This window comes from Rattus norvegicus, chromosome 20 (assembly GCF_021556685.1).
Source record: "Rattus norvegicus strain SHRSP/BbbUtx chromosome 20, alternate assembly SHRSP_T2T, whole genome shotgun sequence".
NCBI classification, from domain to species: Eukaryota; Metazoa; Chordata; class Mammalia; order Rodentia; family Muridae; genus Rattus; species Rattus norvegicus.
The window spans coordinates 8,013,895-8,030,770 of NC_141553.1; the positions used below are offsets into that span (position 1 = coordinate 8,013,895).

Consider the following 16,876-nt stretch of genomic DNA (forward strand, 5'->3'; position numbering starts at 1 on the left):
AGCCTCAAGGCTGTCCCTCCCCTAACAGTCAGATCCTCTGAGAGAAACTGTGGAGAGGGAAAGACCTAGGCAGTAGGGAGAGAGACATGGGCTGTCCCATCTTGCTCAGATTCTGCACGTGCTACACAGGACTGCTAAGGCCGCCCTTGCAGTGACACGTGAAGCGTTGGGTAGTGAGCCTGGTTGCTTGTTCCCTATGTCACCGCTACTGTTCTGGGTCCAGTGGCCCTGTGGGAGCACAGAGGTGCTGATGGAACACTCCCAGCTCAGGTGAGCACTCTGCACCCTAGCTCCCACTCTTACATACGTTCACAATCCATGCGTGACTGGGGAAGAGCAGCCTGCCCCTGCAGACCTGGTTTAATCAGGGAGAATCCTCAACTCCCAGAATTCCAGAGTAGGGCAGAGTCTGGCAATGACAGGGAAAGTGCTTCTTGTCCCCACAGCCACCCCAGGGCTGGATGGGGGTCTGCAGAAGGAAAGGCATTGTCTTGCTCTGATATAGACTACAACCCTCCACTTTCCCATCTGTGAAATGGGCACATCACGACCATGAAATGGTTCCTCACAGTGTGAGAGAGGTTCCTAAGGCTATTTTTCACGATATAAGAGTCTGTGTTTAAGCCAATGGGGACCAGTGCGACTCACATCCTAAGCATCCCATAATTTTAACAGCATGAAGAAGCATTTTCAGCCCATCATCCTGGGGTACTGATCTCTCTTAGTGGAGATGTCCAGTCTTCCAGTATATTCTCCATTGTCAGCTACCTGGCAATGGCCCTTCCTCAGTACCCTCCTGTCTCCCACCCCAGCCTTCTCTTCCTCCTTGCTGTGGGTTTGTGGTCTCCCTAACATGGCCTCTGTCCCCTCCCTTTGAGCTACGCCTGGCTTCCAGCCACCCTTCTTCCCGAGATTAGAATAATAGTGTTTGCTCATCTCGAAACACAAACACAGCTTTCCTAATTTATGACGGTTCTTTCCAAACAGGCTGTGGGTTGCCTGTAGGCTGTGACCAAAGGGAATACCACACACTGAACCTATTCAGTAAGAATCTAGCTGGGGGCTGGAGAGGTGGCTCAGTGGTTAGAGCACCGACTACTCTTCCAGAGGTCCTGAGTTCAAATCCCAGCAACCACATGGCGGCTCACAACCACCTGTAATGAGATCTGATGCCCTCTTCTAGTGTGTCTGAAGACAGCGACAGTGTATACACATAAAATAAATAAAAAGAAGGAGAAGGAGGAAGAGGAAGAGGAAGAAGAAGAGGAAGAGGAGGAAGAGGAGGAAGAGGAGGAGAAGGAGGAGCAGCAGCTCCATTTCTCTACTCCCCACTCCCATTCTTCACCTTTCTCTGTGGTACTGAGTACCAAATGAGAGCACAGCCCACTCATGTCTCCCCCAGCCAGCCAGATACCAAGGTCTTTTGGACCTTCCCTCTTGCCGTCCCCTGCCCCTCTCTGAACCATTTGAGATTAATCTCAAAAGGACCTTGAAATGCTTTAAGGCTTGAAACCACCTCTCTAGGGTGTCCTCATCTCAGGTCCTCAGGGCCCTCAGCTTTGAACAAAGCTTCTCTCTGAGCTCCCCCCTCCCCCAACCTCCCAGTTGCAACTCACGGCTACCCTGTCACATTGCGTCATGGTCGTTAAGAAAGATTTTAAACCCAGCCTGGGTCGGACTCCTGGGTCTAACTCCACCAGGGCTGGTAGCATCCAGCCTTCTGTGGGCCTCAGCCTCTCGGCTATGAGGTGTGGTCACAATGGAAGCTTCTTCTAGTCCTTTGTAGACCTAGAGTGACAGGAGGTGTCTCTGAGACTCTGTGATGGGGCCTGTCTTCCTCCCCAGTGGCTTGGGGACAATCTGAGCAGTAGACTTGACTCTAAGAGTTCAATGGCTTCCAAAGCACCCAGCACAGTGACTGCCTAGGAGGGTATAGACTCTGTATGAGTCTGCCGGAGGGCCTACAGGAGAGGGACCGCCATCTCTGACTGTCAGCGCCTCCTCAGTGGGCTCTGGGGGGTGATACTAGGCCTGTGTAAGAGTCAGCCAGACACATTGGCCCCTGGATTAATTCTGCTGCCGATCATGTCACAGACAATTTGTGCCCAGCCACAGAGAAGGAGAATCAGTCACCCTGGAGGAAGATGGGGCTGGGCTCAGGCCTGTCTGCACTTCCTACCAAACACTCCTCCAGGGGACCAGCCTCAGTCCCACTGACCTGGGAACTCCTCCTCCAGGGAGGCAGCTTTACCTACTATCTGCTCTCCCAGTCCCTTTCAAGCTTTTAGCCCAATACCCACACGCTCCAGCCTTCCAGCTGTCCCCATCCCCAGCCTCCTTTAGAATCTAATGCTGTCCTGTCCCCCAACTCCAGCTGCCCTAGGACCCAGTGAAATGTGTGCCACCAGGCTAGGGCTGGGCTGGGGATGGGGGTTGTTTGACCACAACATTCACTTTGGTCCCCAGCTCTTCCTGCACAGTTGCTTAGGACTCAGACCAGAAGATCCCAAAAGACAGACAGCTGCCTGCTCTTGAATGCCATAGTCATTCAAGGCACAAAGCACTGAATACCTGGGGACAGACTGCTGTGTTGCTGTCCCAGCCAAGTGGACAAAGGCAGGGGCACTTTGTGTCTTAGACTAGCAGCCTGTAAGTGTCCCAGGAGGGAAACACCAGGACGACACCCACCTGTACCACCCTTACCCATACCCCTTTGGAAACCCTATGCAAGTCTCAGGTTATCCCCAAGGTGTCTGTTCTGATGCCCCAGGGCTTCTGTGGGAGTAGCCAGCAGACACCCCACTCCCACCCCCCCACTTCTTCAGCCAGAGGTTGGGTGACTTCAGGCAGACCGATCCTATCTGGCGGCACCCATCCATCCCGCCCTCCTGCTCTCTTCCAGCATCTTCTGCAGTGGGTAATGACATGTTTCTCTGTGTGATTACTGGATTCATGTCTGCCTCCCCCACGACACTTAAGCTCCGTGAAACCGGGTGGAAGGTGAGGTGGGCGCATTTGTTCCCAGCCGACTTCCAGGCTGGATGGCAGGGGCTCAGAAAAAAAGCAGAGGGGAGGCTGACTGTGGACTCCCTTGCCACAGCTTCCTGCTGGCCTCAGGGGGAGCAACCCTGGGAGGTCACTGGATGTTTCCATGCGCTCACTTTGCAGGGAAGGACAGTGAGGTCAGAGAGACAGACAGGTCAGAGCTTGCCCAGGCTGACAGCTCCCTTGGTCAGTCAGGGGTAAACTCAGGCATGGGTACTGACGGATGAGGAGGAGAGGGAGAGCTTGCATATGATGTAATATGTGACAATATTTCATAAATGCTGTCATCGCCCCCACCCCTCACTCCTCACCCCTCAATTTGCCCAACAGGTTGACGGGATTTTGACTCCAGAGTACACTGGCCAAAAGTGAGGTTGCTGAGATAGACCCCTCCTGCCTCTACTCCCCAGTTTCTTGCGTGCTATCTGCCCTACTCAGAGCAATAAAGAACTCCAGACCCCAGTGACAGTGACGGGGACACCCATGCTCTGTCCCTTGTAGAGCAGACAGGAAGCTGCAGGTGTGTGTGTGTGTGTGTGTGTGTGTGTGTGTGTGTGAGTGAGTGTGTGTGTGTGTGTGTGTGTGTGTGTGTGTGTGTGTGTGTGTATGTCCAAAGGAAAACAGAACACATGGGCCAGTAGTAGAGGGGCAGGAGGCTCCAATCCCCACTCTGGTGTGGCAGTCTGATAACCTCCCAGGAGACCCCGTTTGCCTGGACAGAAAAGGAAGTGGTGGGGGCAGGGGTGGGCGCACTCCTTAGCTCACCTGTCATAGTCTCCATTGCACAGTGCCCTCACGGGGATGGAGAAGGTCTGCCACACCGGGTTGAGGGTGTTCTTCATGACCTCGGTCTTGTGACAGATGGTGAACCTGGCCAAGAGGGAATGGAGGAAAAGCGTCAGGCCCGAAGCTCGGATAGCCGATGTCTCAGCCTTCTGACTGGAGGAGCCAACCTCAACAGCCACAGGCAGCATAGAGCAAGATGGCACAGCAGAGGAGTTCCTGAACTAGGCTGGGCTGGGCTTGACGGGAGCAGCAGCACATCCTGTGTGCAGTCAGAGACCTGAGGTCCAGCCACTGTCTTTCGGCTGGCCCGTGTGACTGTGACCAGGCCCTTTCTCTCTGGGCAGTTCCTTTCCTGGGGACCTGGGAACTGAACCTCAAGGCTAGCTAGATGAGTGGGTGGGTGTGAGTGTGTGCCCGCTCTTCCCCTCCCAGGAACACCTTCTCTATTCCCTTGGTTCCTTATTCAATCTTCTCTACCTTCCGGCTGGCCGGCCAGCATCACCTCTGGGAGCGTCTGCAGCTGCTTTATCTCCAACAGACAAACCCTGGCTCTGACAGACACCCCTTGTCCCTCTCCTTCCCGGCTTTCCCTTCACATCTCATTTGTCACTGCTTGACACAGCCTGGGTCTCTCCTGATTCGTCCTGTTATGATCTGTCAGTAAAATTTAAGGTCCACAGGAACAGGAAGTGTCCCCAGTGTTGATGGTGGCGTAGCCTAGAACAAAGGCTGGCCCTGGTGGATATTCAAGCATCTTTGTTTTGTTGTTTTGTTTTGTACTAGGGTCTCAGGAAGCTTAGACTGGCCTAAGCTTCACATCTTCCTGTCTCCACCTCTCTTCTGCTGGATCTCAGTGTTGTCACCCTGCCCTGCTCTCAACCAAAAGGAAAGAGAGGAAAAGAAAAAAGTCATTGGGTGGTGGTGCACTCCTTCAATCCCAGTGCTCAGGAAGCAGAGGCAGGTGGACCTCTGTGAGTTCCGAGGCCAGCCTGGTCTACAAATGGGGTCTAAGACAGCCAGGGCTACACAGAGAAATCTCACTTCCAACAACAACAGCAAAACCCATTTATTTATTTGATTTTGCGCGTGCTTGAGGGACCATATCTGTACCACACCCGTGTAATGGCCTCTGGAGGCCAGAAGTGGATGTCAGATCGAGAGATATTGGTGATTGGGAGCCACCCAGCCTGGATGCTGAGAACCAAACCCAGATCTCTCATAAGAACATAGATGCTCTTGGTGGCCGAGACATCTCTCTAGCCCCTAGTCATATTTTAAAGGAAACTGATGAGGGCCAGGGATGTTCAGCTGATCAATGCTTGACAGCACCGAGCTTTATCTAACGGCAGCCTGAGAGCCTGCTTCCAAAAATAAATAAATAAATAAATAAATAATAATAATAATAATAAGGGGCTGCCAGGCTCACACCTTTGGTCCCAGCAGTTGGAAGGCAGAGGCAGGCGGGTCAACCGCTATGAGGTCCAGGCCAGCGACGGTTACACTATGTGACACCGTCTCAAAACATAAGAATGAACAAGTGAGCGCCAGGCAGGAACTGTGCATCCTGAGTGGGGGATCCCATAGCTTTCACACTGTCATTTCAATCCAGTAGAGGCAAAGCCCTCTCCTTGGGGTGCCTGAGCCCTTCCAGTTGGAATCCAAGGACCTGTTTGGCTAGAATGGGCTGTCTCCATTGTTCCCGACGTGCTGTGCTGCCCACCCCTCTTGCCATGCCTCGCCTGTCTCAGGAGCAGCCCTACCTACCTCAAGGAAGGGCAAAGCTCTCCCAGCACCCGCTCCAGCAACATTCCAGCTCAGAAAGGTCACCAGGAAGCGCCAGGGCCCCACCCGAGCCCACACAGCCTGTGCTGTTTCTTCTTCGGTAATTTTCAAGTCAAAATGTCATTCTTGTCAGCGGGCTGAGTGTCTCTCTTCCGAGCTCCTTCCCGCCCACCCACTGGAGTGTGAGATCCACGTGGGAGACCTTGTAGCTTACCCTGGAGCTGGAGGAGGGGCTGGGGCAGGAGGTCCCTCTGCCCCAGCCCCTGCTGCCTGGGACTGGGGCAGGTGGTTGACAGGGTTATTGGGAGGGGAGAGGAGGGGAAGGGAGGGGAGGGTAGGCAGATTGTGCAGAAGCCTCCAGGACTTTAGAGATCTACCCTAGAACATTTCCTCAAAGGGTGGATTTACCCAGACTCCTCAGCCCGCCCACATAGACCTCTTTCCTTCTTCCATCGAGGCCCAAGAGCTCAGCAGGTCTCCTAAACCCTCAGTCCAGTTGTTCTCCGAATGTTCCTTCTTGGACCCTGGGTGGTCCTGCTTCTGCCCCAGGCACTAGCTGGAAAGGCCTTTCTTCAAACTCTCTGCAGTCCCTACCATCATCAGACACCAGGCTTCTCAGATCCCTGCTGCGCTTGCCTGCGGCCAGGCTCCCCTAGGCCAAGTGGTCCCTGCAGACAGTTCATTTTTACACACAGGTGGAGCATGGGTGTGGGAGAGTGTCACCCATCTGTCAGGCAGATGTGAGTCCTAGAGCCAGATGTGCATCCCCAGGCAATCCTCTCCCTGAGTTTCCTTTGATGGTAAAATGATAATAAAAGAATGGCTAAAAACAAACAAACCAAAACAATAAAATAACAAAAACAACAAAAAAGAAAAGAAAAGAGAAAAGTCCGGGTGGTGGTGCATGTCTTTAAGCCTAGCACTAGAGAGGCAGAGGCTGTGAGTTCAAGGCCAGTCTGGTCTACAGAGTGAGTTCCAGGACAGCCAGGGCTACACAGAGCAAACTTGCTCAAAAAACAAACAAACAAAACAAAACAAACGAACAAAAACAAAAAAAAAAGCAAGACAACAACAACAACAAAACAGAATGGCTAGAGCTGAAGAATAGGTCAGTAGGTAAAGGTGCCATCTAATGACCCCAGTTAATCCCTAGGACCCAGATGTTGGAAGGAGAGGACCTACTCCCAAAAGTTATCTTCTGACAGGCACACACAGATGTGTGTGTATGCATGAACTAACACACACACACACACACACACACACACACACACACATATGCTCACACACGCTCACACACACAAGCACATACTTGTTGTGGTTTGCCCTGAAGTTATCTGTATTTTGATGCTAATTCCATTGCCCCCAGGACAGCTGCCTAGTCACCTACTCAGGAATCAGGTGACTTCACCAGAGCCTTCTCCCCATTGAATTTGTAAAGTACAGGTGAGGGGCAGGTACAGGATAGAAGGAGGCTTGTCATTGGAGGAGAAGGAAGAATGGGTGGAAGAGAAGTTTGAAGGAAGAGGAGGAGACTAGAACAGAAAGGAGGGACAGGAGAGAGGAGAGGGTGAGAAGCCATGGCAGGTGATGTTAAGATTCTGCTCTCTGTATTTACAGGTTGTTATTAATGTTCTCAAGGGATGGATGGTACCAGGCTTTGTATGGTTTTTTTTTTTTTCGGAGCTGGGGACCGAACCCAGGGCCTTGCGCTTGCTAGGCAAGCGCTCTACCACTGAGCTAAATCCCCAACCCCGCTTTGTATGTTTAAGTGGGCAATTATATCTTACCAATTGGATCTAATATTATTGTGTTGTGTGTTCTTTTATGTGAGGGTTTGAGTGTAGGAAAGTGTGCGGCTGGGATGTGTTTCTGCCAAGATATCTAGCAGATATCTTGGGGCACCGCAGTGCTGGACCTAGTGAGGTAAAAGAGAAACATACCCTTTATTTTTTATATTTTACAACAACACATACTTACACACTCACTCACACCCATGCACCCCTCAGCATTCTCTGTCTGCTTCTTCCTGACTGCAGATGCAGTATGTCCAGTAGCCTCTAGCTCTGGCAGCCTTGACCTCCCCACCCTGACGCCATGATGGACACGCCTCCAACCTCGAGCCAAAACAAAACCTTCCTCAAGTTGCTTTTGCCCGGACATTTCATCACAACTAAAGGAGAAGCGATATGATACTATACGGTGACCGGTCTGGCGGGGAGAATGCTAGCATGCTACAAGGTTCTGCTGGGTTACAGCTGCCCACAATTATTCAGTTGTACCTACTAATGCCAGGCCATGGCTGGGTAGGCAGCTAGCTTGGTGGTGGCCTCAGGAAGGGCAGAGGGGTCACTGAAGTGTAGCCAGACAAAATGAAACAGCTTCGGGATATCCTGGCTTCCTGCCTCCAAGCTGATGACCCTCCAAGCTCCTGGTTCTCTCCTACCTGGTGGTTTTCCCAAACTCATCCCACCCTCCCCTCATTCCCCTCCTCTAGCTCAGTGTCTGTCTTGAATGGGGAAGTATGCTGGCCACCCCTATAGAGTCCCCAGTCAGTTTCTCCAGTACTCCCTCACACCCGAGGGACACCCCTAAATGACTCCCAAGGCCACAGCCATCAAAACAGTTCCTTTGGTATTTCCAGCACTCTGGGCTCCCCTGGCCCTAGTACCAGGAAAAGGCCCATAGCACTGGTCCCCATGGGTCTTCATGAAGCCCCCCTGCCCCACTCCCACCCAAAGTTCAGATCGGGTACCTCCCACCTGCTCCCTCATCAGTCACAGTCGTGAGCCCCAGATCCTTCCCACACAGCCCACTGCACACATGGCTCCCAGGGTTGCTCTCCTGCCCCCAACCCTCCTCCTGTCCACCACCAGGGTCCTAAGGGCTAGCCAGAGCTCAACCTCTCTGCAAGGGATGACAGTGCACCGACCTAGAGCAACCAGAGCCTCTCTTCTTTCTCCCCACTAAAGTCAACTTAAGAGTCCTCTGGAATTATTTAAAGCATCTTGCGGGGAGTCCTCCACGGAGAGACAAAGCAGACCTTTGTCATGCAGATGACTACACCTAAATTCCTAGTTCACGTTTAAAAATCAGTCTTCTCTTGCACCGAAATACACCTCCTGCCTGCTGCTGCCCTGCCCCCAACACACACACACACACACACACCCCACGAGTACGCACACTGGCACTTCAGTACATGGGGGCCTGCGGGCCCTGAGTTCTAGCTCTGCAGAAGGTTGGCTCTCCGGCCCTGTTAAGTCCTTCTGCTCCTCACTCCACCCCAAGGACCCATTTCTTCCTTGCTGTGTTTGTCCAATTAACCTTTCTGACCTCATCACTTCCGCCCTCCGAAGAATCTCAGAACCCGGCTACTTAAAGAGACCAGGGAGACTACTCCATCCTACTGCTTCATTTCAAAGATGAGAGAATAGGCCCAGAGAGGGGGTGAGGAGTAACTTGTCAGACAGCTGGTCAGGGGTGGGGGTAGGGAACCTAGGTTCTATGGTCTTTAGCCCTTGTGCTGCTAATGCACATTGGCTACTGTGGTGTGTGTGCATGGCTGTCCCTTAAGGCCTTTCCGCTCTGTGGTTCTGAACATAGGCATGGTAGAGTGTGGGTGGGGCCTTGGAAATATGGGTGTGGCTGGGTTGGTTGTGCAGAACCAGCCTCCTGTTTTTACACTCCCCGGGGCATACACGGTGCCCGCCATTGCTGAGAGCCTCCGGGTGGCAATGCCAGGTCTCCACATTGGTTTATCAGGGCATCAGCTGCACACGGCAGGGTTCTCAGGGGTGGTCACAGCCTCCCAGCCCTGCCTGATGTACAGGTGCCCTGGGGGTGCGTCGGGAGGACTCACGTTCCGTCTTCATTGCTCCTGTAGAACACCAAGAAGGGGTCGGATTTCCCGAAGAAATCTTTCTTGTCCAGCTTGTTGGCACAGAATTGCATTGTGGCCACATCCTGGAAAGGAGGGAAGATGGGGTGGTGAGGCAGGAGGATCCCAGGGACTGGCAAGGGCAGACAGGGTAGCATTGTAAATACGCCTGGTACGAGCCTCCAGGGTTACCTGTGGGACACAGGAGCAACGTCACCAGCACTCGGCAATGCATACAGAGGTCTACTGGACCAGCCGGCTGGAGAGGCAGATGGACCTGAAACTGTCCCGGGTTCAAATCCTAGCTCTACCACTTTGAAGCTATGTGACTCCAAGGAGAGTGAGTAATCTCTCAGAGCCTCTGAGGTTCATGGGTGGCTTTGAGGAGCACAGGTAGTCAAGTGTGCAAAGTGTGTGATCCCTTCTGGTGCTTTCCATGATGATGTGGCGACCTGACAGCCACTCTGGACATGATCTGCTGACCCTGAATCCTGGCACAGCTCTCTGCCCCACTGCCCTGACGTAGGCAAAGAGGCAGCCAGGCTCTCTGAGGGGGATCCTACCCCCTACTCTCTCTCTGATTCCGCTTCTCCCCCCAACCCCAGACTCCATCCTTCTCCATTTCTGACCCCGCCCCTACCCCTCAGGACACCAGTTCCCCCTCTTGGCTCCGCCCCCTCTTAGCTCCACTCCTTCGGACTCCGCCTCCCCAGCGATGGAGGACCCTGGTTGGGCGTGGCAGCCGTCCTAATCAACGTTCAGCTTTTCACCTATCCCTGTGTAGTCTCCCCAGTGGAAATTTTGGGATGCCTGAAGACCCTCCGGTTCAGCCTGCTCTGCAGGCAGCTTTCCTTTCTGTCCCCTGGAGGCAAATGACCGGAGGTGATCAAATGATGGCAGAGAAGCCGACACAGGCGCCACAAGGTTGATTGACAGTGGAGAGGCTATGCCAGGCATTCCCTCCTCCATTCCTTCCCAGCCGTGTGACCTAGGGCAGCTCACTCCCTGCCTCTGTGTTCAGTGTCCCGAGCTCCAAAACAGAGGGAATGGTGGTATCTGCCCCATAAGCTTGGGAGGATAAAATGAGCTACCAGGAACGCAAGGCTCAGACCGGCGTACGTGGAGCTCATGAGAGGCTGTGCGAGTCCTACCGTTTCTCCCCATTCCCTCACCTCCCCACCTTGCGTGTCTTCCCGAACTGGGCCATAGGATGTCCGCATAAGCAGAGCTATCCGTTCCACCACTCAGCCAGTCAACGGCCATTTTTGCCCTTGTCACCTTGTCTTAGCAAGGAAGCCGGGGATGGAAAAAATGGCGAACCTGTTTAAGATGGCTGCTGGAGACTAGGGAAGCAGAGACTCAAAGCCCTCTGAGTCAAGCCTCCTGTTCGCTGCGCCCTGGCTACCTGCTGACCCACAGCAAACTGCCACTCACCAGACTCACTTCCCTTCTTTCCTTATGGCCGACCGAGTTGAGCAGGCTGTGGGGGGCACACGCTTGTGACGTCAGCACTTGGGGAGGCTGTGGCAGGAAGGTGGCGAGTTCTAGGCTACTCTGGGCTAGCCTTGGCTACACTAGATCATCTGGTGTCCGTGGCCTCAGACATAGTGAGACCCTGTGACACACTCTCCGTCACGTACACACACGCACAAAAGCCCACTGAGGCTGAGCTCCTGCCACTAAGCCTAAGGGACCCACACAGTAGAAGCAAATCCTGCAAGCCATCCTCAGGCCTCCCTTCATGTTTGCCAGAGCGTACTCATGCCTGTGCACACACATGTAGCCCGAATTTAAAAAAATGTAGGAAAAAAAAAAAAAAAAAAAAAAAAAAAAGACCGAGAAGGGGCTGGAGAGATGGCTCAGTGGTTAGAGCACCGACTGCTCTCCCAGAGGTCCTGAGTTCAATTCCCAGCAACCACATGGTGGCTCACAACCATCTGTAATGAGATCTGATGCCCTCTTCTGGTGTGTCTGAAGACAGCGACAGTGTACTCATAGATTAAATAAATAGATCTTCAAGAAAAGAAAGAGAGAAGAAAGCCAAGACGTGGAGGAACAGAGAGGGTAACACTCTTGCTGGACGCCACACAGCTACGAATGAGCTGGAGTGGTATATTATGGCTCCAGGAAAGAGTGGCTGAAATGCTAAATAATGACCCCTGCTTCCCAAGGTAAGCTTAATTAGGTTCTGTAACCTCCAAGGGAGGAGGCAGGGAAGTGCGAAATCCATTTAGAAGGGCTTCTGTGCGAGCTAAGCTAAAATGGAAAAAAAAAATTAAAAAAACGGAAAAAAAAATCCACAAGCTCTGAACTCCAGCTAAGTGGGAAGCTTGGCCGGGAGTGACAGCAGGTTTCCTGCCTGTGACAGATAAGGGAGCTGCTGCAGACTCATCTCCATCCCATCCCCCTACACACACACACACACACACACACACACACACACACACACACACACCCCAGGGACATTTCCCTAGAGCACACTGTGCCTGCTCTACCATGCAGAACTGCTGAAAGACAAGACAGACCTTCAGAGAGAGGTTTCCAGCCTGTCAGCAAAGCTATGTCCCTGATAACACCCAGCAGGAAAGTCCTGTGGGGTAGAAAGTCAAGGTCCCAGCCCTGGCACATGCTGGGTGAGCCCCACCCCTAACCTGCCTCGCAGTCTGTGTTGTGGGATGCATGAGGGAGTGTGTGCACACGCGTGCCCGTGTACAAGCATGTTATGTGTGTGTGTGTGTGTGTGTGTGTGTGTGCGCTGTGTGCGTGTGCTATGAGGCTCTAAACATCTCCTGGTCCCCACCAATCTGGTTAGCAGATGGGTCACACAGTGTGACTCTGGGAAGAGGCCTGAATCCCAGGGCTCCCCTGAGGGTCTGGATTGGGGGTTTGGTACTGAGGTGGGGCTCTCGACGGAGCCTGAGAGATGCTGTTCACAGCCTGTGCGCCATGGGAGTCGGTGGCAGGGAAGATAAACCCCGCTCCTGAGATATATAATTTCCTGCAATTTCTGCCTTTCACCCTATCTTTAAAAAAAAAAAAAAAAACACATTAAGTTTCTCTAAAACAGCAGGATCGCTTCCATTTGCATATCCCCGGATGCTAATTGTGCTGCCTCTGGGATTCTGCAGGCAGCCTTTCTCAGGCACCTCAGCCTTCCCACCCCAGGAAGAAGGCTGAGGAGGTCAGAAGTCAGAGGTCAGAGGTCAGCAGGCATGGTGTTCACTGTTTTGCCCTAGATAAGGAGGTAAACGTGAAAACTTGAGGACACCTCTAAGGTTCAGTAATCAAAAGTGTTTTGTTGTTTTAGATTATTTTATGTATGTGGTGAATACACTGTCGCTGTCTTCAGACACACCAGAAGAGGGCATCAGATCTCATTACAGATGGCTGTGAGCCACCATGTGGTTGCTGGGAATTGAACTCAGGACCTCTGGAAGAGCAGTCAGTGCTCTTAACCACTAAGCCATCTCTCCAGCCCAGTAATCAAATGTTATGACGTCACTAGAAAACAAAACATCAGTATAGAATGAATGTGTGATAAATAAAAGACAAAAATTTTTTATAAATAAAGAAAACGAGCCACAGAACGTCACACAGGATCCTGTCCAGAGTCACACACTTGACAGTCACACACTTACAGCCCTGGCCATCTTGGAACTTGTTCTGTAGACTCACAGAGATCCTCCTGCCTCTGCCTTCCAAGTGCTGGGATTAAAGGTGTGCGCCCCCATGCCCAGTTCTTGATTCAGGCTCTTGGATTCTCAGTCAGCCTTCAAGCCGACTCTGAAAGACATTATTTAAGTGGACAACGGCACTATGGTGGCGTCTGTTGTCTTTTGGATTGTTGGTTTTTTCCAAATTTCCTAGAATTAGCACATTGTTCTTTTTGGTCAGATAAAAAGGCCCAACGTGAGATGCCCGGTGTCATGGATGGTAAAGACAGGTGGATCTCTGAGTTTGAGGCCAGGCTGGTCTACAAAGCGAGTCCAGGACAGCCAGGGCTATATAGAGAAACCCTATCTGGAACCCCTTCCCCCATGCCAAAACTGCATGGTGTGTGTGTGTGTGTGTGTGTGTGTGTGTGTGTGTGTGTGTCCTTGAATCTAGATTGTGTGTGTGAGCATGTGGGGGGTGGAGCTAGGATCAGGATGTTAGAGAGATGACTCAATCAGTAAAACATGTGCTACAGATGCACAGCTCCTAAAAGATGACAAGCAAGGTTGTCTTTTGGTCTTCACATGCACAGGCACACGCATGTGCACATGCGCACAGCGCGCACGCGCGAGTTACTTAAAAAAGGAGGGCTGGAGCCAGGCAGGGACAAGAACCTTGCAGTGTCAGAGTCAGGGAGAGTCCTGCCTCAAAGGAGTGTACCTCCATCCCTTCCCAGTACACACACACACACACACACACACACACACACACACACACACACACACACACAATCTAGGACTCTGAAGCGAAAGTGCTAAAGAGAAGAGGGGAAAGGAGAGGCCAGTGAGGAGGCTTTGTGCTGATGGCCATTCAGATCCCGGCGGTGATCACCGCAGACTGGGGGGATGGAGCCTTTGTTGTTGCACCGTGTCAGGGCCTTAGGGTCGAGGGTCAAGCTGCCTTGCCTTTGTTGTGGCAATGGCCGACTTCCCAAACAATCCAATCAGCTGTGCATAGGTTGACTCGATCATTTGGAGTTGGTGGAAAATGCTCCGCTGACCACTTTCCCTCCCACTCGCCCTGCTTGCACGGCTGGGAAGCTGACCCAAATCCGTTGCTGGGAAGGAAAGAGGAGCCATTAGAATAGGATGTGAGCTGGGGAGGGTGGCGCATGTGAGTGATCCCAGGAGGAGGAGTGCTGGGAACTCCAGAACAATCTGAGACTTAGGAGTTTACACACACACACACACACACACACACACACACACACACACACACACACACACACTTACACTCACTAAATGAATAGATAGATGAACAAAAATCAAATGAAAAAGAACATATTGGGGGGGGGCTGGAGAGATGGCTCAGTGGTTAAGAGCACTGACTGCTCTTCCAGAGGTCCTGAGTTCAAATCCCAGCAACCACATGGTGGCTCACAGCCATCTGTAATGGGATCCAATGCCCTCTTCTGGTGTGTCTGAAGACAGCTACAGTGTGCTCATATAAATAAAATAAATCTTTAAAAAAAAAAAAAAGATCTTGCTTTAAAAAAAAAGATTCCCAGCACCCACATGGCAGTCACATCTGACACTCTCACGTGGACACAAATACAGTCAAAACACCAATGCCCATAAGATAAAAATAAGTAAAAAGGAATATAGGATGTTCAAGGAGCTATTACTTAAACGTATTGAGGAAGGAGCCATATTCAGTAAACGATGGTCTACTCACACAATGACATTTCTAAGACCACTGACAGAAACTCATAGCCCAATAACTAGGTACCACACGGGCTGGGTGGCCATGGTGCACACCTTTAATCTGTGCACTTGGGAAGCAGAGGCAGGAGGATCTTTGAGTTTGAGACCAGCCTGGTCTGCAGAGCGAATTTCAGGCCAGTAAAAGCTATACAGTGAGACCCTATCTCAAAATCAAACCACCACGGCTCCAGCTGCACATGTAGCAGAGGACGGCCTTGCCAGACATCAATGGGAGGAGAGACCCTTGGTCCTGTCAAGGCTCGATGCCCCAGTGTAAGGGAATGTCAGGGCAGGGAGGTGGAAGGGGGTGGGTGGGTGGCTGGGAGAGTACCCTCAAAGAAGCAGGGGGAGATTGTGGGTTTCTGGAGGGAAAACAGGGAAAGGGGATAACATTTGAAATGTAAATTTAAAAATCCAATTAAAAAAAAAAAACAACCAAACCACCAAACGACTAGATACCAAATTATACCGAAAAAGATCTATATTTGTAGCCATAAAAAAAGCATCCAAATGTCGACAATAATTCTCTCTGGGTGATTTTTCTCTATTTCTCAACTTGTGCAGAATTAACATGGTATTTTTTCCCCTTTTCATTCATGTGTACGTGTGTGTGTGTGTTCACATGTGTGTAGGTACACATGTGTTCAAGCACATGTGCGTACATGCTTGAGAGAGGCTGATGTTGGACGCCTTCCCCCATCGTTCGCCATCTTGTTCTCTGGGGCAGGTGTCAATCAAACCTAGAGCTGGCTAATGTGGCTACGGTTGCTAGCTCGCTTGCTCCAGCATCCGTGTGGATAGATACTCAGGGTGTGAACCGTGGCACTCTTGTGCAATGAGCGCTTTACCACTGAGCCGTCTCCCGAGGGCTAATATGGCTAATGTAATAGTGTACACGCACATATATTTAAGCATCAGAGACAGTCTTTTTGTTTGGCTTTGACTTAACTAGAGAAATTATTTCCGAGACTAAGAAATTATACGCTGTGTTGTAGGGAGGATTGTGCTGTCTGTCTGAGCGCCGACAACAGGCCTTCTCTACCCTTCAGCCTGCGCGCAGCTGCAGCTGTGTGTCAGAGGACCCACACCCCACAGCCACTTCGCCTCACGGTTTCCTGTTTCTCTCCTTTCCTCCAATGACTCTTCCCTTCCAGAGTCTGCAGCAAGGAGTCTCCCAAATCCCCCTGCTAGTCTCACAAAGTCCAGCCAGCCAGGGCTGGGGATTTAGCTCAGTGGTAGAGCACTTACCTAGGAAGCGCAAGGCCCTGGGTTCAGTCCCCAGCTCCGAAAAAAAGAACCAAAAAAAAAAAAAAAATCCAGCCAGCCATAATATTGCACACTTTTGATCCAAGCACTCAGGAGGCAGAGGCAGGAGGGTCTCTGAATTTGAGGCCAGCCTGGTCTGCAAAACAAGTCCCAGGAGCCAGGGCTATGCAGAGAAACTCTATCTTGAACCTTCCACCCCCCCCAAAAAAAAAGAAAGAGGGAAAGAGTCTAGCCCCTCCTTCCACCATCCCCCCCTGCAACCTACCTCCCTGACTCATTATCAGGCCTCTCTCCTGACTGGGGGTGGGGGGCTCTGCACAGCTGTTTCCCAGGAAGCTCGCTACAAGGACTTACTGTGTACCCGCTTTTCCTCATGAGCACATAATAAAATACCTGCAGATTTTCTTTCAGGATCAAGAATGTCATGTGTGATTTAAAAAAAAAATTAAAAAAAAAAAAAAAAAAAAGAGAGGCGGTGGGCCTGCCAGGGTGGAGAGAGACTGGGATTGCTGGCTGCCACTTCTCTCCTAAATGAGAACTCCGGGGAACAGGGGGCAGAGTGAGTGAAACATTTACTTGCTGACTTAAATGAGCTTCCCTACCAGTCTGGAGACAATTTCTAGGTGTGGAGGAACCACAGGATGCTGCAGCGTGAAGCCTGGGGCATCCTTGGCTGGCAGAAATGAGGCAGGTCTCTCCTCCCCAT

General features: G+C 51.6%; 1 protein-coding gene across 3 annotated transcripts in view; it reads right to left on the reverse strand.

The window, feature by feature from the left end:
• The window catches only part of Cpne5 (copine 5), an 82,376-nt gene that overhangs the window by 26,290 nt on the left and 39,210 nt on the right, over positions 1 to 16,876 (reverse strand). For all 3 annotated transcript variants that reach the window (NM_001107616.2, XM_087597403.1, XM_087597402.1), the window contains 2 exon segments: positions 3,811 to 3,915; positions 9,470 to 9,573. In NM_001107616.2, the coding sequence (NP_001101086.1) occupies positions 3,811 to 3,915; positions 9,470 to 9,573 (209 nt within the window).